We start from the raw sequence: 25,940 nt of genomic DNA, 5'->3' as shown, positions 1-25,940 counted from the left end.
ACAGTAGGTGGGACTCGAGGCGCGGTTGTACACAGTGTACACCAGCGTTAAACCCGGACGGACAGTCTGTAGTAGAAAGAAATCATAGCTGTATACGGATATAGTTTTCAATATTTTTTCTTCTTCTGAGCCTTTTTCGGTTTAATTTCAGCCGATATGTCCGGATGACATGATCAGCGCAGCCCTGTCCACCAGAATGGACGTGGCTCCAGGATAAAGTGAAGCATGTCTTCTGCTGTTTACCTCTCACTTTTGCTGCTGGGGTTTTGCTCGTACCTCCAGCAGGTCACCTCGGGCTCGCGTGTCCCCGCGATCCAGCCTGGTGTCGGATTAGCCGGGCGGTCCTCCTCCAACACTACACCAACAACCATCATGCTTCAGAACAACAACGATGAGGTTGGTGAGATTCTGTCACTACCAAATGATCATGTTTACAGCCATGCGCGTGACATTTGGCTGTGCGCGCGTGCTGGGCTTGGCTGAGTTAACACTGTCAGGTTTCCCCAGCTGTCACGTGATAAAGCGATAAGAGACGCAGTCATGAATGCAGTTTAGCGAGACACACAGTGTGATGGGTGACTGAAGGTTATGCATTTATTTCATACTTCACTCATCCAGATGAAAGCCTCTAATATGTAACTAATAATATGCACTTGAGGCAATTCAGCATATTAGATGAAGTTAATGAGTCTTGCCATTTCTGTGTTGTTTCCACATAGTTGAATGCACTTATTGTAATTCAATTTAGCTAAATTCAGCTCCATTTTTAATTGCCATGTCTATTGTGGGCTCAGCCTGCTTTATTTTGGTATTGGATATCCTTTCATGTGTTTTGTTTGATCAAATTACAGAAAAGGGGTGATTTCTTGGCTTCTGGGTGAAATATTACAAAGCTGCCACATGTAGGCCTAGTCTCAAGTGTCTCAAGTTACCTGCTGGGAACTAAAAGAAACCAGATACATACACATGTAGACAAGGGGAAAACAGGTACCAAGTGAAATGTTGAAACTTTGAATTAAACTGATTCTTTATTGGTTGTGTGTTCATGTCCAGTGTGACCTTGTGATGAACGTCAGTGCTGCAGACCGCTGTGCGTTTGTGAAGAATACACCAGACTGTAACATGGAAGATGGCTTCATCAACTACCTTCATGTGGCCTTCTGTCTGCTTCCTCCCAACCTCACACCTCTCACCATCACTCTCTGTGTAAGACCTGTGTGTGTGTGTGTGTGTGTGTGTGTGTGTGTGTGTGTGTGTGTGTGTGTGTGTGTGTGTGTGTGTGTGTACCAGCAGATCACTTTGCTGTTGGAGAACCAGGAATTATCACATTTATGACTAATTGTACTTTCACTCTTTGCTCAATCATGGATATTGTAAAAAGAAAAAAAACGCTCAACTTCCTGAATTACAACATAACAAATCTACCGTTACACTGAAAGTAGCATTAAGAAATTTTTTGGCGGTGTGAGTGAGATTTTGCTAAATCTACCAAGGGAAATCTGTCTGTGCAGAATATATTGGGCTACATTACAGACTAGGAACAATAGAATCAGTGTTGTCGAACAAAGCCATTATTATCAGAGTCAACCTAATCATTTTATAGAGCTTTTTTTCTGAGTATGACAGATTCAAGCAGTATTTTTATTGTGTTTTAAGTAAACTTATCAGACCTACTTTCTTCTGCTTCTCCACAGATGGTATGGCTGCTTTTTTTGTTTGTCATTCTCGGACTCACAGCATCTAAATTGTAAGTGTCTCCCATGTTGCCAGTTTCGGTATGTGTATGAAGAGTGTGTGTCATGCCAGCAAATCATTCATTGGATTCAGCTATGGAGACTGTTACGCTATGTTTACAAGCCCACATGTGCAGACTGCACACACACACACACACACACACACACACACATTATTCATGCCCTTGGTGCAGTCAGCTTAAGAGTCACATGAACCAGAATCACATGACTGTAGATCGCTTTTAGTCACTGTTTCACTTAAGTTGTGAGATTTCCTCAAAGGAAGTGTTGACCCCCACTGCACACTCATGTGCTATACAGTAGTAGCTGAATGGTAAAGAAGCTGCTTTCTGTTTAGTTTAAAATGCCCATATCTGTTTGAAATTCTGAGATGTCTTTGCATTTTTTTTTATTTATATGTTTTACTCACTTATGTTTGTTTTCACTTTTTCTCCCAAGTTTCTGTCCCAACCTGTCAGCCATCTCCACCAGTCTGCACCTCACCCACAACGTGGCTGTATCCTTTATCTACGTCTGTTGAACTTCTCTCAGAAGTTCTTACTTTGTTGTATTTATTTATAGCAGTACAAACAATCTGACTAATGATTCACCAGCACACTTCCTCTCGTACTTCCTCTCGTGATTTCTCTTTCAACGTTTGTCAAATTACTTCTGTGTGAAGAATGTATATATATTCCTTTACTGGTATTTGTGCGGAGGGTGTGACGTTTCTGGCTCTTGGTAATGGAGCTCCTGATGTCTTCAGTGCGATAGCAGCGTTCTCCCACCCACACACCGCCGGGTTGGCCGTTGGAGCCTTGTTTGGTAGGCCTGGTGTCACACAGACACCTTGAACAACTCAAGCTTTTTAATATGAAAGGCTCCAGTTCTCCTAACAATACTCTTATCTGTCTCCCTCAGGAGCTGGTATATTCGTCACCACAGTAGTTGCAGGCAGCGTGGCGCTTGTGAAGCCCTTCGCGGTGGCTTCCCGTCCGTTTCTGCGTGACGTCATCTTCTACATGGTGGCAGTGTTTTGGACTTTTCTAATCTTGTACAGAGGAACCACGACACTGGGAGAAACACTGGGTACACACAACCATCCATTACCTGTAACCGCTTATCAGGTCGGGGGTGGGCTTGAGCCGATCCCAGCTGACGTTGGGTGAAGGCAGATCATGTCATCACAGGTCATCACAACTCCTTTTGCTTCGCTTCCTTTTCCTAGGGTACCTGGGTTTCTATGTTGTGTATGTATTGACTGTTATTATCAGTGCATACATCTACAACCGGCAGAAACATTCGATGAACTCCAGTGTCCGGAGTGTTGCACATGTTCCAGGTTAGAAACACAAATACATATAGACACAGACAAATCTGTTATTTTTCCATAATGGAGGGTATTTTTTGTCTTTGCAGCAGAGTTTCACTCGTCCGACTCGTCTGATGAGGACGTGCCCGGCCTAACTGGAGGGAGCGTCCAACAGGAGTATGGTAGGAATCCTGCACCCTTCAATTAACCACTATTTAAGATAATATACACCAGGATTCGCCTGCATGATCAAGACCATAACATGCATGTGTGTGTTTTAGAGTCAGAGTACAGGCCGCTCTTGCCTTACTCTGAGTCAACGAGTCAGATCCTGCTGAGCTCTCTGAACCCGATGGACAACAGGAAGTGGAGGAGGAAATCATGGACCTGGAGAGTCCTCAAAGTACTAAAGGTGTGTGGTTGAGGGTAGACCGATACATGGGGCAGTGGGGAAAATCTCAACGCCTGAATTAATCTGGTTTGTACACCAGGTCCAGCAGTGAAAACCTATTTTAAGCTTGTTCTCATCAGACCCCTCTAGAGGTCCTGCTCCTGCTCTGCATCCCCGTGGTCGACCCCGATAAAGAAGACAGGAACTGGAGACGCCCACTGAACTGCCTTCATCTGATCGTTGCTCCTTTGGTGTGTGTGTTCGCCTTTCAGTCTGGAATATGTAAGTGCAGCATGACATACTGTAGCAGCCATAATCGCATGAAAATATATCACCGCCCTGCTATTTTAAATCTAACTAAATCTTAACTCATGTCTAGATGGAGATTATATGATCGAGGGGCAGTTTCCCCTCTGGCTGCTGATGCTTCTGCTGGGACTTTTCCTATCTGGTATTGTCTTCTGCACCACCACCAATGACTGCCCTCCCAAATATCACCCAGTAAGTATTAAAAAGGAACAAATATTGTCTAAATTATGAGATATGAACCCTTTGTCTTGGGTGGGGTGTGGAGCGCATTCTTTAGGTCATATCAGAGGATGTAATCTATCATTTTATAAATGAAATACATTCTCAATCCTAACATTCTAACGTGCTGATAATGACAATGCTTATTATCATGCTGCATCCAATTCAAGTTTGTCTCCTCCCCACCAGCTGTTTGCCCTGTTGGGCTTCTTGGTGAGCGCAGTGTTGATAAGTGCAGCGGCCTCTGAAGTGGTCAGTCTCCTCCACATGCTTGGTGTGGTCCTGAGTCTCAGCAACACTGTGCTGGGCCTGACTCTGTTGGCCTGGGGCAACAGCATAGGAGGTAAGGATTTTCCCCAAAACGTTTACAACTAGAGTCACACCTATCCCGACACCAAATCAGACAAGTATAGTATGTAAAAAAAAAAAAAAAAAGTCATAAAAAAAGTACATGTTATGTTATATATAAACTTCATAGTATAGTATGTCAGTAGTAGTAGTCGTAGTATGTCGTCGTATGTCATATGTCAAAACAGTAATAATATTATATATTAATAAAATATAATATAAATAATTTATGTAATGAAAAGTTATTCTATAAAATAAAAGTATTATGTCATAAAAAGTGTTAATACATTATGTCGAAAGAAAAGTCAGTGTTGTATTGTAACTTAATAGAGTATGGTATGTCATTAAAAATGTGTAAAAAAAATAATGTTGGATGATACTATGATTTTACTTTTTTTCACATAATATACTATGAATTTTTTCATTACTTTTTTCAACATACCATAGTTTGACTTTTTCTGGTGACTTTTTAAAAAAAAATTTTTTACATACTGTACTATGACTTTTTCTTGTGATGTTTTTTTTTACATACTGTACTATGACTTTTTCTGGTGATTTTTCTTCTTCTTTTTTTTTTTTTTTTTACATACTGTACTATGACTTTCTGGTGATTTATTTATTTATTTTTTACATACTGTACTATGACTTTTTCTGGTGATTTTTTTTTTTTACATACTGTACAGTGACTTTTTCTGGTGATTTTTTTTTTTTTACATACTGTACTATGACTTTCTGGTGATTTTGTTTTTTTACATACTGTACTATGACTTTTTCTGGTGATTTTTTTTTTTTTTTTTACATACTGTACTATGACTTTTTCTGGTGATTTTTCTTCTTTTTTTTTTTTTTTTTTACATACTGTACTATGACTTTCTGGTGATTTATTTATTTATTTTTTACATACTGTACTATGACTTTTTCTGGTGATTTTTTTTTATTTTTTTTTACATACTGTACTATGACTTTTTCTGGTGATTTTTTTTACATATTGTACTATGACTTTTTCTGGTGATTTTTTTTTTTTTACATACTGTACAGTGACTTTTTCTGGTGATTTTTTTTTTTTTTTACATACTGTACAGTGACTTTTTCTGGTGATTTTTTCTTTTTTACATACTGTACTATGACTTTCTGGTGATTTTTTTTTTTTTACATACTGTACTATGACTTTTTCTGGTGATTTTTTTTTTTTTTACATACTGTACTATGACTTTTTCTGGTGATTTTTTTTTTTTTTTTTTACATACTGTACTATGACTTTTTCTGGTGATTTTTTTTTTTTTTTTTTACATACTGTACTATGACTTTCTGGTGATTTTTTTTTTTTTACATACTGTACTATGACTTTTTCTGGTGATTTTTCTTCTTTTTTTTTTACATACTGTACTATGACTTTTTTAATGACTTTTCTTGACATACCATATTTGGACTTTTTCAACATACTTTATACCATGACCTTTTTTGGACATAGAATATTAAAGGAGTCATCACCTGGTTTTATACGTATCCAGCCCCCCTTGGATCGCTTTGGATCAATTCGTAAAACTTATTAGAAAAAAAAAAAAAAAATTTAATCAAACATTGAGCTTGTTCTGACCCTTTTTCGTACCGCGATTTTATCACGCGAGATTACGCGCGAGGTTTTGACTGGTCCGGATGTGCATTGTATAATATGTAATGAGGCGCGCGTTGATTCGCCGCAGGAAGGACAGAGCCGGGGGGGCTTGCCTGCATGCAGACTCCAAAACATAATGGCGGCGCTTCGGCGATTTCAGGTAGCGGACGGGGCGGGGTTGGGTGGTGAAAGAGGGGTGGGCTTATGCAAGTAGCCGCCACGGTGACGTCACCGAAGGCGCAGAATCAAAATCTCGTGCTTTAGGAATGCACACCCTTGTGTGCTATTCCTGTTCGGAAAAAGAGCAGAAGCGAAAAAACGGCGCCACTTTCAAACTCCAGCCTTTCAGGCAAGTTTCAACTGAGGTCAAACACAGATATGCATGTTTTAACAAGAGAAATTGAGATTTCCAGGTGATGACTCCTTTAAGAGTTTTTTGGATGACTTTTCCATTTTTTTCTGAAATACTATGCTATGATTCTTTTCAATATACTATACTCAACTACACACTTGTTAAGTTTCATGACTGCATCGAGCATGGGGGTGACATTATTACGGTGTATATAAATATTAATATCTGACAAAGTCAAGACCACAGCTGACCATGATGACTCACAAGATAAAAACAATACCAGCCTAAATATCTGCTCCTAATGGAAATCTTTAGCACATGATCTGTATGCACATCTCTTTTTCAGACTGCTTTTCTGATATCACCATCGCCCGGCAGGGTTACCCACGGATGGCCATATCTGCCTGCTTTGGAGGCATCATTTTCAGTATCCTTCTTTTCATAAGAGATTGTGTAAAGGTATAGAAACATATCCATGTATAACAGTAAAAAATTGTCCTTGACTATTTTCCTTCAGACATGCTGTTTGGAGTGGGTTTAGGATGTCTGGTGCAGATGATTCAAACACACTCTTATGTGCAGGTAATCTCAAATACGCAGATGAAAAGTTTATCCTTCTGGTTAAAAGTTCAGAGAAATATAGAAGTTGCAGATACATGATGCATTTTTATCTTTTTCTCCTCCTCAGTTTGAAACAGAGGGTTTGTTGACGTGGGTTCTGGCAGGATCTCTGGGTTTGTCTTTGGTCCTGTCCTTCGTCATTGTTCCACTGAGCCGGTTCCACTTGGGTCGGACCTATGGGATCTTCCTCCTCATCTTCTATGCCATCTTCCTTCTCATTGCACTGCTCACAGAGTTTGGCAAGATCCACATTGTGTAAATGTGACTCTCAGGACAGTCTGAAACGAGGGACGTCCTCCCATAATGCAAAATGACACACTGGAACAGAATTACACCCACTTTTATACTATATATAAAGAATCAACAGGACTTTTTGCACTTGCCTTCTACCCAGAGCCATCCAAAACCAAGCAAATGAATGACAATCTGAGATTTTTCTGTTCAGGAAATGGCTGAAACTGATCACACTGTGCCTTTATTCAACTTCTTGTTTGTGCTGACGGGAGCTGTGACGGCACTTTGTGAGTCCACAAAAAATACAGGTTGCAGAAATGTATACTTTAAAACATTGTGAATTAAGTAAATGTACTTTTATGGTGACCCTGTACAAAGAATGATGCTTTTGGGGCATTAAATAATTTTTGGTTTGGTATTTGTTTTACAGGTTGTATGAATGGTATGCTGGTTAAATGATACTTTGTCAGTAAATAAGCAGTTGCCAGCAGTACGATAGTACATCAAAAATATATGTTTGCACTTACAGTTCAAAAGGTATATTAAAATCCCTTCTTAACTAACTGAAATACATTACAGAATATGAAGTTATAGAAAAGTAAAATAATCTGAGTTTAATCTGACATTAGTTAGATCCACTGTAATTGTTGGGATGAGCTAAACGGAGTGTGAGTGTTTATACTTTTGGTCTTTAGATAACTTAGATGTAGTGTCCATTAATACTGGTCAGATAAGCCATTCAACTAAGGCATCAGGTTTAAGTACTACATGATTTACAAGAGGTCACGAAAGGCCTACAGCAGTATACGTACACAACATACCGTAGTAGTTCTGGCTCCCTGGTAATATTGGCTCCAGTCTATGAAAAGGCCAAAAGGGCAATGCTCCCGCTTCACTGGTCGAGCTACAGACCTGCATTGCTGTCTTTCTGTCTGTAGTGACGGCTCCAGGGAGTCATCAATACCTCGTCTCACATTAGTCCAAAGAGACCCGGACCAGTTTCCCACTGTGCCAAATGGAGAGAATGGAGGAACAGGAGAAGAGCTGGAGTGATGGGAGTTTCTTAGCATTTAAAAAACGCTGGGATGGTGGAGTACTGCTTGCAAAGTGTGCATTAGTTGATAGCGTGAGGTCCAGTCTGTGAGTTGAGCTGAGGCTCTGGAAAGGAAGACGGGTCAGCGACGGGACTGTCCAGATCACGTTCCAGGCTTTGGTCTTGCTCGGGCAGGTTTTCCCTTGAATACTCCGCATACCACTCGTGCTGAAACGAGACGTAGAGAAGGTGAGGAGGTGACGTCGTATCAACGAGATGATATTCAGGATAATATCTTCAGTTTCTCACCTGTATCTCCTCCTCGTACATTTTCATACTGAGGTCACTCTTCGTCCGAGACCTGCGTCCCAGGTACACCAGAGACGAGTGCTGTACACACCAAAGCCGGAGGGTAAGCAGTTTAGTGGGGTTTCATGTGAAGAGCAGAGGATGTCGAGGTTTTTGTGTGTGCTTGTGTTTTCTTACCCCTCCCCTGTCCATCGTTTGTAGGACTCCCTGTAGAGAGCTGAGCGAGGACATTCCTGGGCAGGTCTGTTTGTACAGCTCCAGAGTGGCCAGAGCTTCATCACGACTTACTTCTACTTCAAACACTATCCCATTCTCATCTAGAGCATGAGCACAAACAAATTAAAATGACAAATCAAATGAGCATTCTATCTGTTCCAAGAAATACTGCAAATATTCAAGAATATATGAATATAAATGCTTTCTGTAAATGTATACAAAACATCCACACATGCACCCAAACAGAGAGACGCACTCACTCAATCTTACCCTCTGGGTTCTCCACTGGTTCCCGGTTCTTACGGCTATAGTTCATGCGAAACACAAAAGCATCCAGAATGAACGCCACGATGATGGTCATCACCACCTAGAGACACAAAATATCACACATTCATGCTCGCATGAACGCACAGAAAAAAGCACCACAGACATGAATGACACATATGATTACAGCCTCACCATGGTAACGATGTAAAAGGTCATGAAGTAGAGCCGACTCCAGTGGGTTGTCATAGAAGTTACTCCTTCCTGTATGAGTGAACACGGCGACAGTAAACCAGCAAATCACCACTGATCATTGACAAGACTGCAGAGTTGTGATGGATGAAAAACAGACAAATGACTTGATCTTACCATGGTGATGTACCAGTTATTGACCACAGTCAGTTCAAACAGAGTCACTGGAGAAAAAGAAAGAAGAAATAAATATAAGTCATGGTAAAGTATGTAATGAAAAGTTTAAAAAATATTCTATAGAAAGTCATAAAAGTGAATAGCAAAAGTGAAGATAAAGAAGTCATAGTATAGTATGTCATGAAAAGTGAAAATAATTTCATTTTTGAAAGTGATAATAAATAAGTCGGTATAGAATGCCATGAAAGTGAAAAAAATATATTTTTTGAAAGTAAAACAAAAAGTTATAATAAAAGGCATAGTATAGTATGTCATGAAAAGTGAAAAAAAAATTAAGTAATAAAAAAGTAATAATATATAAGTCTTAGTATAATATGTCATGTCAAGTCCAAGTGGACGTTTGTGCCAAATTTGAAGAAATGCTATCTATATCATTAAAAAAAGAATGGTGTGTTATCTCATAATATTGTGTCACAAAATATTTAATAGTACATAGTATGTCTAAAAAAGTTGTGGAAAGTACACACATACTGACTTACAAATATTTGGTTTTGGTCTGTTCACAGGATTTGTAGACAATAATATCAACAGTAAAGAACATTTCCAGCGTTACTTTTTAAATGAAAAATATAATGGAATTACCAAAGCTGCTGAGAATGTTGTTGAAGTTATTGAGATAATAGTAGCCTTCTTCCAACACTGTTTTGTTGCCATAGGTGACATTGACTAGCCTGTAGGAGTCTGCCACTGTGCTTGTGCTGAAAAGAAGAAGACATGAAAGAAGAAACATAAGTTATAAGGAGGACAAGAGTGCGTACCAACACATCCCAAAATGAATACAGGGGCAGAATACTGAGAAAATAAACTCAATTGACTCACTTGCAGCAGTTAGGATAAACCACATCTGCAAAAAACTCCATCCCAACAATTGCAAAGGAGTAGTAGAAGATGATTAAGGTCAACCCCAGACTTGCCATCCTGGGGAAGAGCTCAAACATGGTGTCCAACACATTACGATACCTCTGCTTTATCTTAAACAACCTGTGAAAGACAGTCGACCAAGAATGTTCACATGAAACAAAATCTGAGTACATGTATATACATGTATACATGTATATGTACACACAAGTACATATACATTTTGCTCTTACGAGGAAGAAATAAAAGCATACCGGAGGAGCTGAAGTGGCCTGAGAACTACAATAAAGTAAAATGGCTCCATATCGAAGGCAAGAGCAATCAGGCCCAGGAAGGCAAACACCGTCACCGAGAAGTCAAACCTGGACCCCGAAAACACAGAACCAGTGATTGGTACATGACGAAATAAACAGCTGTTGTGTTTTCACAATAATCCACAGTAAAATCACTGAAGGTTTAATAAGAGTACTGAATCCAAATGCACAGACGGGAACAGGGTTTAAGGATTTATGCAGTCTTAAGTCCACACGTCTGAAGTTTTGAATTCAGTACATATTCAATAGGTCAGTTAATCAAACCCAGTATGCAAAATATTACTCACAGATTCCACCCAGAGCTGAAATAAGCCATCGGCCCCAAACCAGTTATTTTCAATAAGACCTCTACACCATAAACTAAAAGTGAAAGGACAGAGGCAGAGTTAATTTTGGCAGTAGTGCATGGAACAGACTTAAATTCTTTGGCGCCCTCTATGATAAGTATTACAGCACATGATGATTTTCTGGGTGAATGGGAGACAGCACGCAGCCTACTCACTGGTCAGAAACACAATGTAACTCCAGGGAACAAATCTGGACCAGGAAAAACCACCTGCGTGAGGAAGAAGAGGAAGAAAGTATGAGGTCTGTGGCGTGGAACACTTCAGTCACATGTGTTTATGCCATCGGGGAGACACGTACTGTTCAGCGTGTACGTTTCCACGAGGATCCACACGCCATTGATCGCCACCACCACATCTGCAGCCACAAGAAAAGGTTAAAAAGGGATTACGATGAGAGACTTTGGCTCTGTGTCCCTGAGGACAGCTGGGAGGATGGAGACGATTACGCTTACACATGGCATACTGGAAGGCCTTCGACTTCACAAGCAGGTTGATGCCTATTAAAGCAGAGAAGAAAGCACTCAGAGGAAGGAAGCCAGAGACAGTTCCTTTAGTCTCATAAACAGAATAGAAAAAGAGAACTTGCCTTTGAAAATGAGGAAGGTCGTGTGTGGAAGGTCATCAAACCAATGTTCTCCACTGCGCCGTGCCTAAACAGCACGCATATAGTACATGTACATTAAAAGGGCCCCAAATAGAGTGAATAACAAGTGCTCAGTTCACGTACAAGAATACTTCTCACCTTCCATTTAAGGCCAGTGACCTCATAGAACTTGTAAAAGTCCTGTAAACTGCAGCAGAACAGAAAGAAAATGTAAAAATGCAATTAAAGGCGGAAGGCTTTAAACTGAAAAATGTGTGTCTGGCAGTTACCTGAGCATCGGAGCCCCGGAGGTGTTCAGGGCTTTATACGTGAGGAAGCGGTCTCTTGCAGACATCCGTGGTCTGTAAAACCTCATCAGACCATCAAACTGTTTTAGCGACACGCCCATCGGCCTCTGGGAAAAAAACAAGAGCAGCACGGATAAAACCCAGTGGATGCTTCATAAAAGATGAATGATCTCTAGTGATATATATAAAAACATATATGAAAATAAACCAAATTTACATAGAACGGTGATGTCGTACCTGCCGGCTAACCAACAGCTGAAAGGCATGGTCGATCGCAGAGCGTTTGTGAAGTAAAAGAGATTTAAACTTCATCTTCTCGACATCATTGAACGTATCAAACACCACGGCCAAGAGCTGGAGGGGGGCAGAGAATCAAGCTGATCAGTGATCACATAAAAGCGCTAATTACAAGCCATGTCTACAGTATTTTAAGTAGGACAGAAAACAAGGCTATTCGTACCAGGTTCATGATGAAATAGAGCTCTATGGAGAGGTAAACAATGAAGAAAACACAGGACCAGCGGTTCTTGGAGTACGCTGGCATCATCACATCAGGAAAACTAGAGGAAGAGGGAAGCATGAGATACAAAAGTCATGAGATACTTAAAAAAATGGGGAATCAGCTAAAACACACATGTGGTGAGGAGGAGGGGAAAAAAAGGATATTTATGATGAGCTCTGAAAGTAGGAAGAGCTGCTTGCGTGTCGTGTGTAAAGACAGTGCTGTGCTTACTTTGCTGTGGTCAGCAGCACAAACAGACTGACGAGGCTGTTCTCCAGGGTGCTGAAGTACTGCGGCGAGAGGAGACGGATAAAGTCAGAAAATCATACGTACTTATGTAAACTCAGGCACTAAAGACTCAACGTACCGGGTCAGTAGTGTTTGGAGAGAAGAGGCAGAAACCTGAGACGAGATGACAGGATGATTGAACAGGAAAACTTCTAAAAACAATGTAATCTTGAACTATTTTTGAGCTTTTAATATACGTTAAAATAATAAGCGTTCTTACCCAACATAGCAAATATAACCATGAAGAAAAGCAGCAGTAGCAGGATGTCGATGAAAGGTGGGAGGGACTGGAAGATCTGACGCAAGTTTCTGATTGGATGAAAGAAACTTTGTGAGTGATGACTACATCTAAAAGTTTAATCAGTGGTGTCTGTACATTAACTCTGAAGTATGTATTACAATCAACCATCAGTCAGGAGTAAATTCCCTTTCTGAAAGACATTTTATAACAAAAAAGGGGACCCCATTTAGTAGAAGCAACTGTCAAAGGTATCTAAATGGACGTTTTCAAGTCATAGGGAGCACAAATCGAACTGAGCTTGCAAGATTTTGCAGGGATTTGCAGGCTTTCAGCGTAGCATACCATTTTTCTTTCATATGAAAATATGGGGGAGGATGCTGACAAGTTCTCTATGTTGTTTCCTTGAATCGCTCTCCTGTCTTCTTTGATACAAACAGGATTTGATGCAGGTCATTATGTAAACTTCTCAATTGAGGAAGCTGGAAATTCTATTTGGCCATGACGTTGCCCTGACTGTGTGAACGTGCGTGTTTGTTTAGGTCATTATGTACCTGCGCACAGCACCGCAGTATCTACAGTCCACCAGGAAAATTGGTCTGAGAGCTCGGGTCACTCTCACGTGAGACGTCTGTCTGATCAGAACCACGATGGCCTCCACAAACTGTAGCAGCAACACACACGTCTGGACGAGGAGGAGAGACGACATGAACAATACGCAGTAACGGAAGCTGAAATCCCAAACTATGACGCGGGGGCCGCAGACAGCAGGGTGACTGTCTTCCAGCATGCTGCAGAGACAGTGGAATGACCCATCACTGATCGCTTACCTTCACCATGGTCCTCTTGTGTCGCATGAAGGTGTGGAAGCCTAACCAGCGGAGTTTCATGCACAGCTCAAAAGCCACCATAACCAAAGCCAGCAGCTCCAGAGTGGCATGGACCTGCAGAGGCATCAGATAAACAGCTGCTTTTACAGGAAACTGTGTGTATAAGCTTGTGTGTGTGTGTATGTTCACCCACATAGACATCCAGGCGCAGCGAGGGCACAGCTGGAGCTTCACACAGCGACAGCATCATCAGCAGCAGGCCCGTCAGCAGCTCCATCATGTAGAACAGGTGGTTGTGGGCAAACAGGTACGCTGCCAGCGCCTTTGGGTTTCGAGGATGGGTGAAGAACTTATCATTGTTCTCTCCCTCCTGTATGTGGAATTTAAAGGACACGTTAAAAACAATGAGAACCATTTTTATTGTATGATTCAATGTATGCTCTGGTCTGGTCGACCAGTTTTCCTGTAGTTGATGAAAACAACGTGCTGTGAGCACATCCATAGCACCCATAACGCAGAACTGAGACCAGCCAGCGAAACTATTCAAAGGAAAAACGCAACCAAATACACATCATCCCTTTCACAATGTGTGTGCTTATCGTAAGTGTGGTGAATGTTGTCTTTTTGCAAAGTTGTACCTTTTCATAGAAGGTACCCTGTGGTATGTTTGATGAGAAGTAAGACAATCTTTTCTCGAGCATGTCCCCGTTATGTTTCCAATATCCACGAGGATGCAGGTGTATGAGCACAAGGATGTGGTGCCATAAAAGTTTCTTACATTTATTACTTCAAGCAGCTGTTCATGACGTGTAATTAAAGCCATTATATGACCCTGTACACTCAGCAGCTAACAAAAGCCACAATCCACTGCTTGTGAATACCTGCAAGTAGATGGCTGCCTCTTGGTAGTTCATCTCCCAGCTTTGCCGTAAGGACACATTTTGGGCTCTGTGGTTTTGTGGCCCAGGTGTTGAGATCACAGCGTTGTTCACTATGTCATAATTGCCTCCTCCTCCATCTGGAATAAAACATGTAGATTACAATGTTTTGATACAGCGCTTATGTGGAAAAGAACAACAAATTGTAACATCAATTACACACACACACACACACACACAGTGGTAGAGGGGTATGGGCCTACCAACGCATTCTAGTTCTAGCTGTAAGGCATAGGAGGAGATCACTACTGGACTCCCGTTGTGGATCTGATCTTCATGAGAACCAGCTGCCTGTCCACACATGCACTCCATTGATCACTTTGGATGTGTGACCCAGCTGTGTGAGTGAATCAAGGTCCCTGAAGTACACAGCACAAGTGTCTGTGTGTGTGTGTGTGTGTGTGTGTGTCATTCACAGTGCGCTCATCGTGTCCCACGCACACACATCTGGAGATACAGACGGCCAAACATTCCACTCAGGCCTGATGCAAACTCTAGAAACACAGTCCGGATGTGAGTCCTTATAGATTCAGGAATATTCAGACCAGGCTGGGGGACCAAAGTGACACTGGAGACAGAACACCATTCAGAAGAGCTGACAATGCTTATGAAGCTCAGTACTTCGTTGACAATCGAATGCTTCTTTTGGGGGAAAAAAAAAAAGAGTCTCTTTCAGTCGCCGTGATAAGAGCTGCTGTCACCAGTGAGAATGAAAAGTCACTTACACAATTGCATGCATTAGCCTCCTGCCTTTGCCACAGAGTTCGAACTTTGAACCCAGTGCAGCCAGTCAGTAAGAAAATGCAATGTTTGCACTAATATCACATTGTCAATTACTTTCCTTCCACAAACAGGATACAGACACATGACAGAGAAACCACAGAGACGACGTCTAGATATCTGATAACAACGAGAAAGCAGGAAGCCATTGCAGAACGTAAAGCAAAATTAAGTACTGACTATCATTTAAATGACAGAGAAGAGTGCAGGTTTAAGAAGAAGGAGCCCTCTTCAAAATGAACTCAAAAGTACAACTGAAAAAGATTAACTCAGTATTGTCGAATAAATTAAATTACAGATTCAAGCAGGATCCATGATATATAAATCACAGTTTCTTTCTTGAATAAGTAAACCCTCTGTTTGTCTTTCAGCAACTGCATATTTCAGTCCTGTGTGAGTCTATGTAGGCGTCCGTCCCACGTCCTGTACATCCCTTTTCTGCTTCAGGCACGACTCCTTGGACCAAAACGTTGTGGGGACCAAATACGCGTCTCTGAAACGCAGTCAGACTCCTCCTGTCCACCCTGACGGCAAGTGTGAAGATCAAATTCCAGTCCAGTGGCAGCCTGGCTGTTATCCTGACAGGAGTAGAGCCCGTGTCTGTCGTGTGCCACTCCAACCCTTCATTTGTTTCAGAACAATAACATGTTCGGCGCTCCCAGTCAAAAACACGGTGGGGTCACGCTCACAGAAACACAAACAGGCTCAGCAGTCATGACTGTTTCTCCCGGGACGATTAAAATGTAGTTTTGTGGAGTGATCCAAAGGGTCCTGACCACCAGCAGCAAAACTGAACTCCACACTTCTATCCAAGCAAGTGATTTGTCACTGAGGTGATACAATGCAGGCTTCTTTTCCAGTGTCCGCGTTGAAACTCCCTCTCTTTCCAGAAAGCTCCAACTGCAATCAGCAGGAACAGTGTGAACTTCCTACTTGTCCACCACTCCCAAATATCCTGAGGATAAAAAAAAAAACTCCTCTGCTCTTCCTGTTCACCTCCAGAGCCAGAGAAAAATTATCCAGTACGTCCACACACACAGACACACTTACACACGGGCTGCAGACACTCACACACACAACACTCACATGCGGCCCATGAGCACCAGGGAGGGGCTGAGGGGTGCACCGGTCTGCTGAGGCAGCAGTTTCTCAGATGGGTCATTTTGTAGCTTATATACAAAGGCAGCAGGATTACTATGTTGAGTGGATGCATGGATACCCATACTTACTGCGCGCGCGCACACACACACACACACACACACACACACACACACACACACACACACACACACACACACACACACACACACACACACACACACACACACACACACACACAGAGCCTGGTGGGCAATCTCTGCTCTCCATTAAAGCAGTGTGGCCTGGACATGCAGCATGTATGCAGCTGACTGTCAGTTACATTAAACGGCTTCAGACTGCGCGAGTGCACATCTGGTAAGTAGACAAGCATTCATTTCATATGATAACATATATAATGACACTTACAAAAAATATGAAATACTTTTCTCTCAAAAAGTATCATAAATACTTAAACCAATGTGGAAAAAAGTACATTGATCACAGCACAAACAAGAATCGGCCTGACTTATTGACAGTTTGTGTCTATCATACACTAACCAGCCTTTTAGCCGGTTAATCAGTTACCAGTTTATTTGATGAACCCATGACTTCAACACATTTTGTTGATAGTGTTTCAGAGAGATGTGTTTTTGATGTGATTTCATGTCATTTTAGAGGCTGTAGTTTGCTGTGATGATGTATTATTATAGTACGGCTACAGTATCTTTCTCATGTCATGGTCATATCTCTACTTATGGTCTTGACTGCAGTACTATGCTCTATTGTTTATTATTTTCAACTGCAGTTGCAAGGCAAATATCCCTTATTGGCAATAAACTCAATGTGTAGAATACACCATAAACTACTGCTTAAATACACAGTTCAAAATATAAGTATAAGTTCAATGAAGGTGGTATATATTGCATGGCTGCTGGAGATATATGTATATACACACACACACACACACACGCACACACGCACACACGCACACACACACACACACACACACACACACACACACACACACACACTCCAGTGTGTAAGTGTAAGGACTTACTCTCGTCGCCTCTCTCAGCCTCCTCGTTGAGTAAACCGCTGTTTGCTTCGTCCCACGTTAAGATGAGAGGCACATCGTCGTCAGACTCCATGTTAGCAGACAAACAGGCTGCAACCAGCCTGGATCTATTTACGTTCGTAGATCAGAGTTAATCCACACTAGCTAAACAAGATTCCTGCGCATCTTTGGTGCCTCTAGCTAACGCTTTACACGTTAGTCGGCTGCAAACAAACCGGCTACTTTTTTCGGGTGGGGGCTGCGCTAGCGGAGATGAGGGCTAAGTGACGTCGCTCGGCTGAGACATGCAAAAAAACAGGAACTAACAGCTTTCACGTCGTGTTAAGCGGACAGCGTCTGTCGGTTGCAGATTTGGCCTTTTGCTCGTCACAAACGGCATCTGTCACCAAATCAACTAGTTCATTGTCAGTCTGGCTATCGCGCCGAGGCTGCGCGCCGGTGTCCATCAGGACATCGTCCCCGCACCGCGAAGCTTTCTGGTGGTTAACGGATGTCGTGCGTGCACTGAGAACATTTAAACAAATAACTAAATACACTATAATTATATATAGTTCTGATTAATCGCTCCGATATCAACAAACGATACTCAACGCTCTGCAGACACTCTGGGTGCAATTTGATCAACAAAACATTCGCGACACTGAAGCAACTTACGGCAGAGGGAAGGTTGGCGGATTTTCAAAATAAAGGTCGATGGCTCTAGATGATGCTGTAAAACCCCTGTCACATAAATTAATTAATGTATTCATTATTATATATATATATATATATATATATATATATATATATATATATATATATATATATATATAAATATAATAATAACAACACTCATGTATGCATATATTCGTTTAATGCATTATAGATCTGAATTGTGCGCCAGTAATTTGATACTATCAGCCGCTTCCGTAGTATCTTAGCAACAGAGGGGAAAATGTCAACAAAAGGTTCTGCTTGCAGCCAACGTCCGAGTCGATTCGACAGGTAACTATGTAGCTAAATAACGTTAAGCTAACACAAGATGAAGTTAAAACTGTCATATGTCATGCTCACATCTTAGTCTTAGGCCTAGATAAAAGAGAACTTAACTACTATCCATACAAAGTAGCAGAGGAAATTAATAATATTTTAAGGTGATATAGACAAACGCAGTGTATTCATATTCATTAATCTATAAACATGTTTTCATACCATCCAGTGATATTATGTCTGCAAAGGGCCAATCAGAAGATGCTCTTATGAACCATGAACTGTCACAGAAGGAGTTGCTTTCTCTTGAGGCTCAACGCATCTCAAGGATATTGGAAAACTCCATCAGTCAAGTTGAGATTGCAGCCACTCTGCCTGCTGTCCAGTTAAACAGTGTGCCCAGTGTTGTGGGCCAGGAGTTGAGTAGAGCACTGCGACAGCATCAAATATTAAATGGAAGACTGGAGACACTAGAAGGGATCAAGCAAGAGTCCGATGGGGACCAAGGGGGAGACCTTCGGAAAACAAGGGCTCAGCTTGAGAAGGACATCAAGAACTCTGTGAGAGATCTGCTCAGGGTTGTCCGAACCCAGCCAGATGCCATTTGTGGTTTGAGGGCAGAGCCAGGTATGGAAGTAGGGGAGAGTGAGCGCATATTAATTAAAGTGCTTGAAAAGTTTCACAGCCAGGTTGTAAAAAAGCTGTTGACCAGTGGGGATGAGAAGCTACAGCTCGTTCACCACAAGCGGTTGGGTTCAACCCCTGGTCACGATCTGGAGCGCGTGGTTTCACAGGAAGACGATGTGGCCACAGCCATAATGCAAATAGATGCAAAGGTGAGGCACAAAAAGTGGATGTTGAAAAAGAGACTTCTTCTAGCCTTACACGTTTAAAGTGCTTCAATGGAAAAAAAGAAGAAAAAAGAAAGATTTCTTATTAAAGTCAGTACAACTTCTGCTCTTGACCTTTTCACCTATCCACCCTCTCATATCTTTCTTTTTACATTACAGATCTCTGAGAAAAATGACGAGATCAAACATTTGCAGAGTTCTCTGAAAGGGAACGACAGACAGGAAGCGGGTATATCACTTCTTGCCGACAAGCAGTGCCAGTCACTTATCAAGACAGGAAAGATGAAGCACACCGGTATACAACAGGAGATTGATCAGCTGAGCAGTCAGCTCAACAACCTGATCCTTAAAAACAGGCAGGCAGAGAGAGAAATCCAGGAGGTACATTTTGTGTATAAATATAATTTCACAGTAAATGTACTAACATGTTTAATTTCCATTAACTCCCATGTCATTTTCTTCTTTTGCCAGAAAAACGAAAAGGTGGAGACAGAAATGAAATTCTTGCTCCAAACTTTTGACAGTGAAATAGAAGAAACCCAGGTACAAACTCAGCCTCCACAAAGTATCTGGAAAAAAAGAATGAAGTGTGTATACTCTGGCCACTAGTTCATGCACCTGTTGAGGCTACATTCAGGGTGTTTAACATGGCAGTCGGGTCTTAATCTTGGATGTAGAAGTTTAACAAACTATCTGAAAGCTACACAGGTTCCATTTATTAGCTTTTTCCAGAGGCTTCACTCACATCTCACAGTCTCTACCAGCTGATGCAGTTTGCTCCGTCTATAAACGATGATAGATGATTTCTGACTATTCAGGATATAGTGTATATGTATCATCCTGCTCTAAAATATGATATAAACTCAATTAGAGACTCCAAATGCTTGAAAAAAACAAGTAGTTATTTCTAGGTTTATTTTGTGTCACATTTATTTTATCTCCACTACTCATTCCATCCACCACCACCTCTCTCTTTCTCTCTCTTCTCCATCCTTTTTGCCCCCTGACCATAACTGCCATCAACACCCGTCTCAGGCCAACCTGGAATCGAATGGAATGGATTATAAAAGGGAGGAAGAGGAGCTGAGGAAGCTAGAGAAGCCCTTTTCTGTCCTAGAAGTGGAGTGCAACGCGATCCAGGAGAAGCGTCGGCTGGCACAAGAGAAGAGACGGGAAGAGATGAGGGAGCTGGAGTTGAAGACCAAAGCTGCCATTTTTGCCCAAGCCTGGTGGAGGGGCTACAGTACTCGCAAGGCCTTAAAGAACAAGGGCAAAAGCAAGAAGGCCAAAAAAGGCAAAGGCAAGAAGACCAAATAAAACACTCTGCTTCTACACGGACAAGTCGAGCATGAACATTAACATCTTTTATAACAAAAGAGAGCATGTATTTAATACCATTTAATACCATTATACTCCATATTCAGTATGTTTGTCATTTATGCTTTGTTTTTAATAAAGTACTTTATGTTTAATATGTATTTTTTTGTGGAACATACTATATAAATGACTGAAGTGCTTTCTACTTCTGTGATATAATTATATAGTTAATGTAGTGAATTGTATAATTCTATTAAGTAGGTGGCCTTTAATTACCTCGGAAAATCTCCAGCATAACTCACAATTTATAAATTAATCTTCTCAATAAAAATAGGAAGGGAGGGATTCATTGGGTGTACTAGTTGCTGTTCTCTTTTATTGCCACAGGGTGGCAGTAAAGGACCATGTGCTATGACCATTCACTACATCACATTTCATTCATTTGTCATGCAGGAGCTGGGGACTGGACCACCAACAGTTCAAGTCATCTGATATTGCTACGAGATAAACTCTCTTTATCAAGTAAAAATAAGTCAACTTCAAATGTATAGTTACATCAGAACCGTTTCACAACTAAAAATCCAGCCATGTTAATAACACTGAGGAGTCAAATGAACAAAACTTCAGTATTTTAACATTGTGGCAGTTCATTGTCTTAAAGCTCACAGTTCATTTAGTTACATTAAACAACTGACAAACAAAATTATTTAATGTTCAGTGAATTCTGTTTTAAAAAGCAACATTATAGCATGTTTTTACAGTGCGTTGCAATGTGGTTTTTGGAATTTGTCTTGTCTTTTTTCCCTCCATCATGCCTCTGTGAGGGAATGTGAGGATTTTTCACTATTCCCTGGTGATCCTGCATGAACATCTTGATCTAAGAGAGAGAGACAGGAAGTTGATTGTTTTCTGTCGCTCTTCTGTTTATCACCATCTCTGTTCCGTCCGGGTACATACCTTGTCCAGCTGTTTTGCTGTGTCATATATATCCACAGCTTCCTCTCCTTCAATGTTGTCATCTGCCAATGCATAGAGGTTTAGGGTTGCCATCTTAATCCTTCCCAGTAGCAGTGTTTTCTCTGCTGCTTTTTCCTGAATTTCGTTCCACTTCTTTTCCTGTGTGAGGACATGAACAACTGAAAAGATGGCAGCTGAATCTTTAAGCAATACTTGTTTTGGTTTTTAGCTCTGATGCCAAACTGTCACCCAGAGTCGAGTCTGATACCCATGTTAGAGCTTCGGAGTGCATCCTCTCTATCTCAGGCTGGAGTTTAGACAACGTGTTGCTCTTTTGAAGCTGCAGCAAGCGATGCTGGGCCTCCAGCGTCACCAGTGCGTTCTTCTGCTGGTCCACCTGCTCCACCGCCTCATTGTCCCTCTGATGGAAATGTTCTTTAAAGTGGAGAAGTTTCTCTACGTGACCCGTGAGTGCCTGCACATCATCAAACTGTAACACACACACACACACACACACACACACACACGTGAAAGCCGTAGCTCCAAAGTCCAACTTCATTATCTACTCAAAACACAACCACCCCTGCAAACATCATACAAATTATTGCACTTCTTCTAAATAAAACATTAACCTGTAGGGAGAAAGAGCCAGAGGTGTTATTTCTCACAGCAGTCCTGTATATTTAATGGGTGTAGTAGTGACGAAAATGGTACTTCGGTCTGTTTAGTAAATGGATCTTTTCATGATATACTATTTTTGGAGAATACACACATTTACATTTAGTTCCTCTGCCATGTTAAACATCCTTGCAGTACCTTAGCCCTCCTGACCACCTGCACCAGGAAGTCCCAATACAAAGAGTGCCTCTGCAACTGACGCTGTTGCTCCAGTTTCCTCTCCATCAGTTCGGTATACCCCAAATTTAGCCTCTCTAGCTCGGCCTCCAGTTCAAGCATCCTTTTCACCTCCCTCTCTGATTTCTCAACAGCTTGATCAGCATCTTTTTCCTGCAGGAAGGGCGACAGAGGGATTTAGTTTGGCTGTCGCTGTCAAGTTCCATGAAATTGAAATCCAATAATGTTACATACAATCTAATTCAGGAGTGTACTGTACCTTGAGAAACGTGTGTACGCTTAAGTGTAACTCCCTCGCTTTCTTAACCTCCTCGTGCAACTCATCTGTGCGCTGTTGCAAATGTTCCAATACCTTCAAAAAACACACACAAAGCCATGCTGTTTTACTTGTTTCCACTAGGGGCATTGCTTTTGTTTTATTGATGCCAGACTATGAAAGAAAGGAATTCATTCAATTAAAAAAAGCTTTTCCCCCACAAATAAACAACAACTTTAACCTTCAAATGGTTAACATTCTTAAAATGAATGAATATTTTGTAGATATGGTCATGGCTGAATTGGTTAAAAGATTTATCTCAGTAAAACTGGAAAGTAATTTGGTAGTATTTTATAGCTGATATTTATTTCCTCTAGAAGCAATGTTCTCAAAATTTTGACACCAGGGACCTACTTTTTAAAAATGCCAAACCATCGTGACCCAGATTACAACAGGCCTTAATCTATGGATCCTTTGGAGAGCGAATTTGTTATAAACGAAACCTCCCTGACCATCTGCATTTCTGTATCACCTTATAGTATCTCTAACAGGTAAACCAGCAAGTTCAAAGAGATATGCGTTTGATAAATCACAACTCTGTTTCATGCATGTGTTCTTGAAAATATATGATTTCGAAATTGCCAAATAAATGCATTTAGGCGTTAACAGGTTCTCATTGGTTGCCTCTCATCAGTTAAACAAACAGAATGTATAGCCTATCATGGTTACCAATAATAGAACAATAACATTCAGGCTCCCTCCTGTGGCTCAAATGTGTACTGCAGAGATAATGTTAATTAAGGAAGACGACCTTAAGAATGTCTGCTCTAATGTCTGCTAAGAAACAAGCTGGAGTTTTAAAAAAAAGACTAAAAATCAGTGCAAATGCTCATCATTGATACCCTGTGAATGCATTTTTTAAATGCCTCTAGCATTTAGCATACAGAAAATAATTAAATATTTATGTTGTTGGCATTATGTAAACACACTGGCATTTAATAAAATACTGAAGTTATAATGGCATTTACAGTATGGTCAATATTGAAGTTGGTTAAATAGTTTTACTCAGTGAAAGTGGAAAATAATATGAATGTGTAGTACTTTTACAGCCGTTTTAGGAAGGGGGCGTTAGGCATTAGGAAGCTAGCATTAGCGTATTTCGTACCTGACTTCGCTCCTTGTACTTTCTTTCCAGCTCTTCCTCTTCCAGACGTTTCTTCTTTAGATCAAAGATGAGGGAAAGTCTGTGACGTAAGAGTCCTTCTGCCATCACACCGTCCACAGGCAAGCCTCCTGTTTCCCACACAAAGTGGAACGTTATTAACATTGACCGTTCAGATTGATTTTGGCTGCCCTTCGCCACCTAAACTCACTGTGAGACCAGCTCCCAAAGTTCACGACTCTCTGTCGACTCTCTGTTTTGATAGACGAGTCAGGTTCGTCCGCTTTGCTCTCTCTTTAAACGCTAGTTTTCAAACTTTGTACGCGCACTCGGCCCCTACGTTCATTCCTCTTGTTTCTATGGAAACGCAAACCAGCGACGTTTAAAGGGACCATCCGGTATTTCAATACAAAAACACCTTTCAAAACAAGATTTCTACTTTGATTGAATCTACAACTCAAACTCCATGAGAACTGAAAAAAGACCAGGCAACCAAATCAGTCGATCCACAGGAAATTAATCAACGATTAGAAATTATAATGTAAACCACAAGCACACTCTCAAGACTTTCAAAATAAAATCGTTAGCTTAATCTAATCCTTGTTTTTTGTTGTCAAGACCAAACTTTGAACCTCAGATTTTAAGCAAACGTGGATGAGAGGTCCTTCAAGTTCTCAGGAAGAAATAGATATTGAACCATGAAGTGATTGAAAGCTCCAAAACAGCCAGTGAAATAGACTTTGTGAGATTGAAGTCAGACGCTACTAGTGTCTTTTGCCGATACTAATATTCATCACCAAATGATGACATTCATGGCTTAGCACACACCTAAAATATCTCCAAAGACATGATACCGCCTCTACAGTAAGTAGGAGCCACATATGAGTTAATGGTAATTTGACATTACATATTCAGACTAGGAGCACAGTTCCACATGGTGACAGAGGAAGGTGGCTTTAGCACGCTTAATGGAAATGCTGTGTGCTGTTATTTTTGCATAATAATTTTGCCAGGTGTGGCGTGGATGGCGATGGTGACAGTAAAAGCATCAGAACCAGAAAAATGCATCTGATGCCATTGTGTGTCACGCATACACACATGCGTGACACACACACACACACACACACACACACACACACACACACACAAATGAGCAGAGAAAATGGGATTGAAAGAAAGAGAAAAGGCATGACTGAAAGGCAGTGAAGAGGAAAAAACAACAACACCGATAGCTGCAGGCAGAGATGCCGCTGTATCCATTTTTGATGAATGGATGGCTTGCTGCATACACACATGCACGCACACATGCACATGCTACTAATGGAATGATGTTATTATAATAAAAGCATGTTGTGTCAGGTGATGGGCACAGTGTGAGGCTGAGGGGATGGAGACATAACACCCATGTAAACACCAGCAGACCTTTTAACAGCTGATGAGGATGAGGAGATGAAGATGAATCAGTCAGATTCTGTCATGGGGCATGAAGCCCATGAGGACATATGAAGAATACTGGGAGCACTGTTCATTTTACCCTAATTGCCCATAAAGTGTCCTCTTAAGTCTCACATATATTGTTTCAGTGCGTCAGAAAAGCTAAATTACCAACATTAACTAAAGCTAAAGTTTGGTCTTGACCACAAAAACACCACTAAAGAAAACAGTATCACCACACAGTCCATTTAGTAGCTTTTACTGTAAGTGACATATCCAATCCAAATATGGAATAATATATATTTTTTAAATCAATCCACATTACATCAAATGGAAAATAATACCGTCTTTCTGTATTTTCTATACACATTTGTCTTTGCTTTAGTGTTCATAGTTGAGATATTTGGAGACCACTGGATCTTGGCTCGTATCTAAGTCAAAGTTTTTGTGGGTTTGAAAGGCTTGTCTGTTAACCAGCAGAGTCACAGTACACTGGCACATCTGAATCCTTGGCAAGTCTTTTACTGTGCAATTCCTCTTTGATTTTCCATGTTGGATCATGATACAAATAACATGTTGTAACGCCCACATCTGGGTTCTGTGCAGCCTTGGT

The 25,940-nt window shown here is 41.0% G+C and overlaps 4 protein-coding genes across 7 annotated transcripts; 2 read left to right on the top strand and 2 right to left on the bottom strand.

Moving 5' to 3' along the window:
- Positions 1–22: 22 nt before the first annotated feature.
- slc8b1 (solute carrier family 8 member B1) lies at positions 23–7,552 on the top strand. The gene is made up of 15 exons (XM_084025485.1): positions 23–396; positions 1,054–1,206; positions 1,695–1,747; positions 2,193–2,250; positions 2,453–2,558; positions 2,655–2,822; positions 2,962–3,075; positions 3,153–3,227; positions 3,327–3,457; positions 3,577–3,718; positions 3,816–3,937; positions 4,154–4,307; positions 6,626–6,706; positions 6,797–6,861; positions 6,968–7,552. Exons 1-15 carry the CDS (start codon positions 226–228, stop codon positions 7,157–7,159), a joined length of 1,785 nt encoding a protein of 594 aa, XP_083881611.1. The 5' UTR covers positions 23–225; the 3' UTR covers positions 7,160–7,552.
- On the bottom strand, positions 7,360–18,127 carry tpcn1 (two pore segment channel 1). Of its 2 annotated transcripts, none has more exons than XM_084025483.1 (26): positions 17,509–18,127; positions 14,535–14,671; positions 13,847–14,023; positions 13,654–13,767; positions 13,378–13,508; positions 12,806–12,894; positions 12,665–12,699; positions 12,529–12,587; positions 12,256–12,355; positions 12,033–12,149; positions 11,778–11,902; positions 11,647–11,695; positions 11,491–11,554; positions 11,357–11,401; positions 11,203–11,259; positions 11,060–11,113; positions 10,845–10,917; positions 10,498–10,605; positions 10,205–10,366; positions 9,968–10,083; positions 9,326–9,372; positions 9,152–9,220; positions 8,963–9,059; positions 8,654–8,793; positions 8,477–8,557; positions 7,360–8,395 (listed from the first exon to the last, which is right to left on the bottom strand). In XM_084025483.1, exons 1-26 carry the CDS (start codon positions 17,597–17,599, stop codon positions 8,249–8,251), a joined length of 2,484 nt encoding a protein of 827 aa, XP_083881609.1. In that variant the 5' UTR covers positions 17,600–18,127; the 3' UTR covers positions 7,360–8,248. The 2 variants fall into 2 exon arrangements, with proteins under 2 accessions (XP_083881609.1, XP_083881608.1); XM_084025482.1 differs by lacking the exon at positions 17,509–18,127 and adding an exon at positions 14,795–14,949.
- drc10 (dynein regulatory complex subunit 10) lies at positions 15,655–20,812 on the top strand. 2 transcript variants are annotated; one of them, XM_084025486.1, is made up of 5 exons: positions 15,655–16,826; positions 18,725–19,331; positions 19,506–19,727; positions 19,818–19,889; positions 20,382–20,812. In XM_084025486.1, exons 1-5 carry the CDS (start codon positions 16,525–16,527, stop codon positions 20,661–20,663), a joined length of 1,485 nt encoding a protein of 494 aa, XP_083881612.1. In that variant the 5' UTR covers positions 15,655–16,524; the 3' UTR covers positions 20,664–20,812. The 2 variants fall into 2 exon arrangements, with proteins under 2 accessions (XP_083881612.1, XP_083881613.1); XM_084025487.1 differs by lacking the exon at positions 15,655–16,826 and adding an exon at positions 18,464–18,510.
- Positions 20,813–20,939: 127 nt separating this feature from the next.
- Positions 20,940–24,233, bottom strand: cfap73 (cilia and flagella associated protein 73). Of its 2 annotated transcripts, XM_084024432.1 has the most exons (7): positions 24,105–24,233; positions 23,897–24,024; positions 22,735–22,827; positions 22,437–22,628; positions 21,889–22,110; positions 21,621–21,779; positions 20,940–21,540 (listed from the first exon to the last, which is right to left on the bottom strand). In XM_084024432.1, exons 2-7 carry the CDS (start codon positions 23,999–24,001, stop codon positions 21,406–21,408), a joined length of 906 nt encoding a protein of 301 aa, XP_083880558.1. In that variant the 5' UTR covers positions 24,002–24,024; positions 24,105–24,233; the 3' UTR covers positions 20,940–21,405. The 2 variants fall into 2 exon arrangements, with proteins under 2 accessions (XP_083880558.1, XP_083880557.1); XM_084024431.1 differs by having other exon boundaries at positions 23,897–24,227.
- Positions 24,234–25,940: the final 1,707 nt, after the last annotated feature.

This window comes from Eutrigla gurnardus, assembly GCF_963514095.1.
Source record: "Eutrigla gurnardus genome assembly, chromosome: 13".
Lineage (NCBI taxonomy): Eukaryota > Metazoa > Chordata > Actinopteri > Perciformes > Triglidae > Eutrigla > Eutrigla gurnardus.
Note: the sequence above shows the minus strand (reverse complement) of the source record. Positions and strands in the feature narration are given on the sequence as shown.

Excerpts from the sequence above, each read along its gene's own strand:
- slc8b1 (XM_084025485.1), top strand. The coding sequence starts at position 226 with ATGTCTTCTGCTGTTTACCTCTCACTTTTGCTGCTGGGGTTTTGCTCG. Across the intron at positions 1,748-2,192 it reads GGACTCACAGCATCTAAATT|TTTCTGTCCCAACCTGTCAG; the intron begins GTAAGTGTCTCC and ends TTTTCTCCCAAG. Across the intron at positions 3,076-3,152 it reads GAGTGTTGCACATGTTCCAG|CAGAGTTTCACTCGTCCGAC; the intron begins GTTAGAAACACA and ends TTGTCTTTGCAG.
- cfap73 (XM_084024431.1), bottom strand. The coding sequence starts at position 24,058 with ATGTTAATAACGTTCCACTTTGTGTGGGAAACAGGAGGCTTGCCTGTG. Across the intron at positions 22,828-23,896 it reads AGTACAAGGAGCGAAGTCAG|GTATTGGAACATTTGCAACA; the intron begins GTACGAAATACG and ends TGTTTTTTGAAG. Across the intron at positions 21,541-21,620 it reads CAGCAAAACAGCTGGACAAG|ATCAAGATGTTCATGCAGGA; the intron begins GTATGTACCCGG and ends TCTCTCTCTTAG.
- tpcn1 (XM_084025482.1), bottom strand. The coding sequence starts at position 14,903 with ATGGAGTGCATGTGTGGACAGGCAGCTGGTTCTCATGAAGATCAGATC. Across the intron at positions 14,024-14,534 it reads AGGCAGCCATCTACTTGCAG|GAGGGAGAGAACAATGATAA; the intron begins GTATTCACAAGC and ends TTCCACATACAG. Across the intron at positions 8,558-8,653 it reads AAACGATGGACAGGGGAGGG|CACTCGTCTCTGGTGTACCT; the intron begins GTAAGAAAACAC and ends TGGTGTGTACAG.
- drc10 (XM_084025486.1), top strand. The coding sequence starts at position 16,525 with ATGGGTCATTTTGTAGCTTATATACAAAGGCAGCAGGATTACTATGTT. Across the intron at positions 16,827-18,724 it reads ACTGCGCGAGTGCACATCTG|TGATATTATGTCTGCAAAGG; the intron begins GTAAGTAGACAA and ends CATACCATCCAG. Across the intron at positions 19,332-19,505 it reads TAATGCAAATAGATGCAAAG|ATCTCTGAGAAAAATGACGA; the intron begins GTGAGGCACAAA and ends TTTACATTACAG.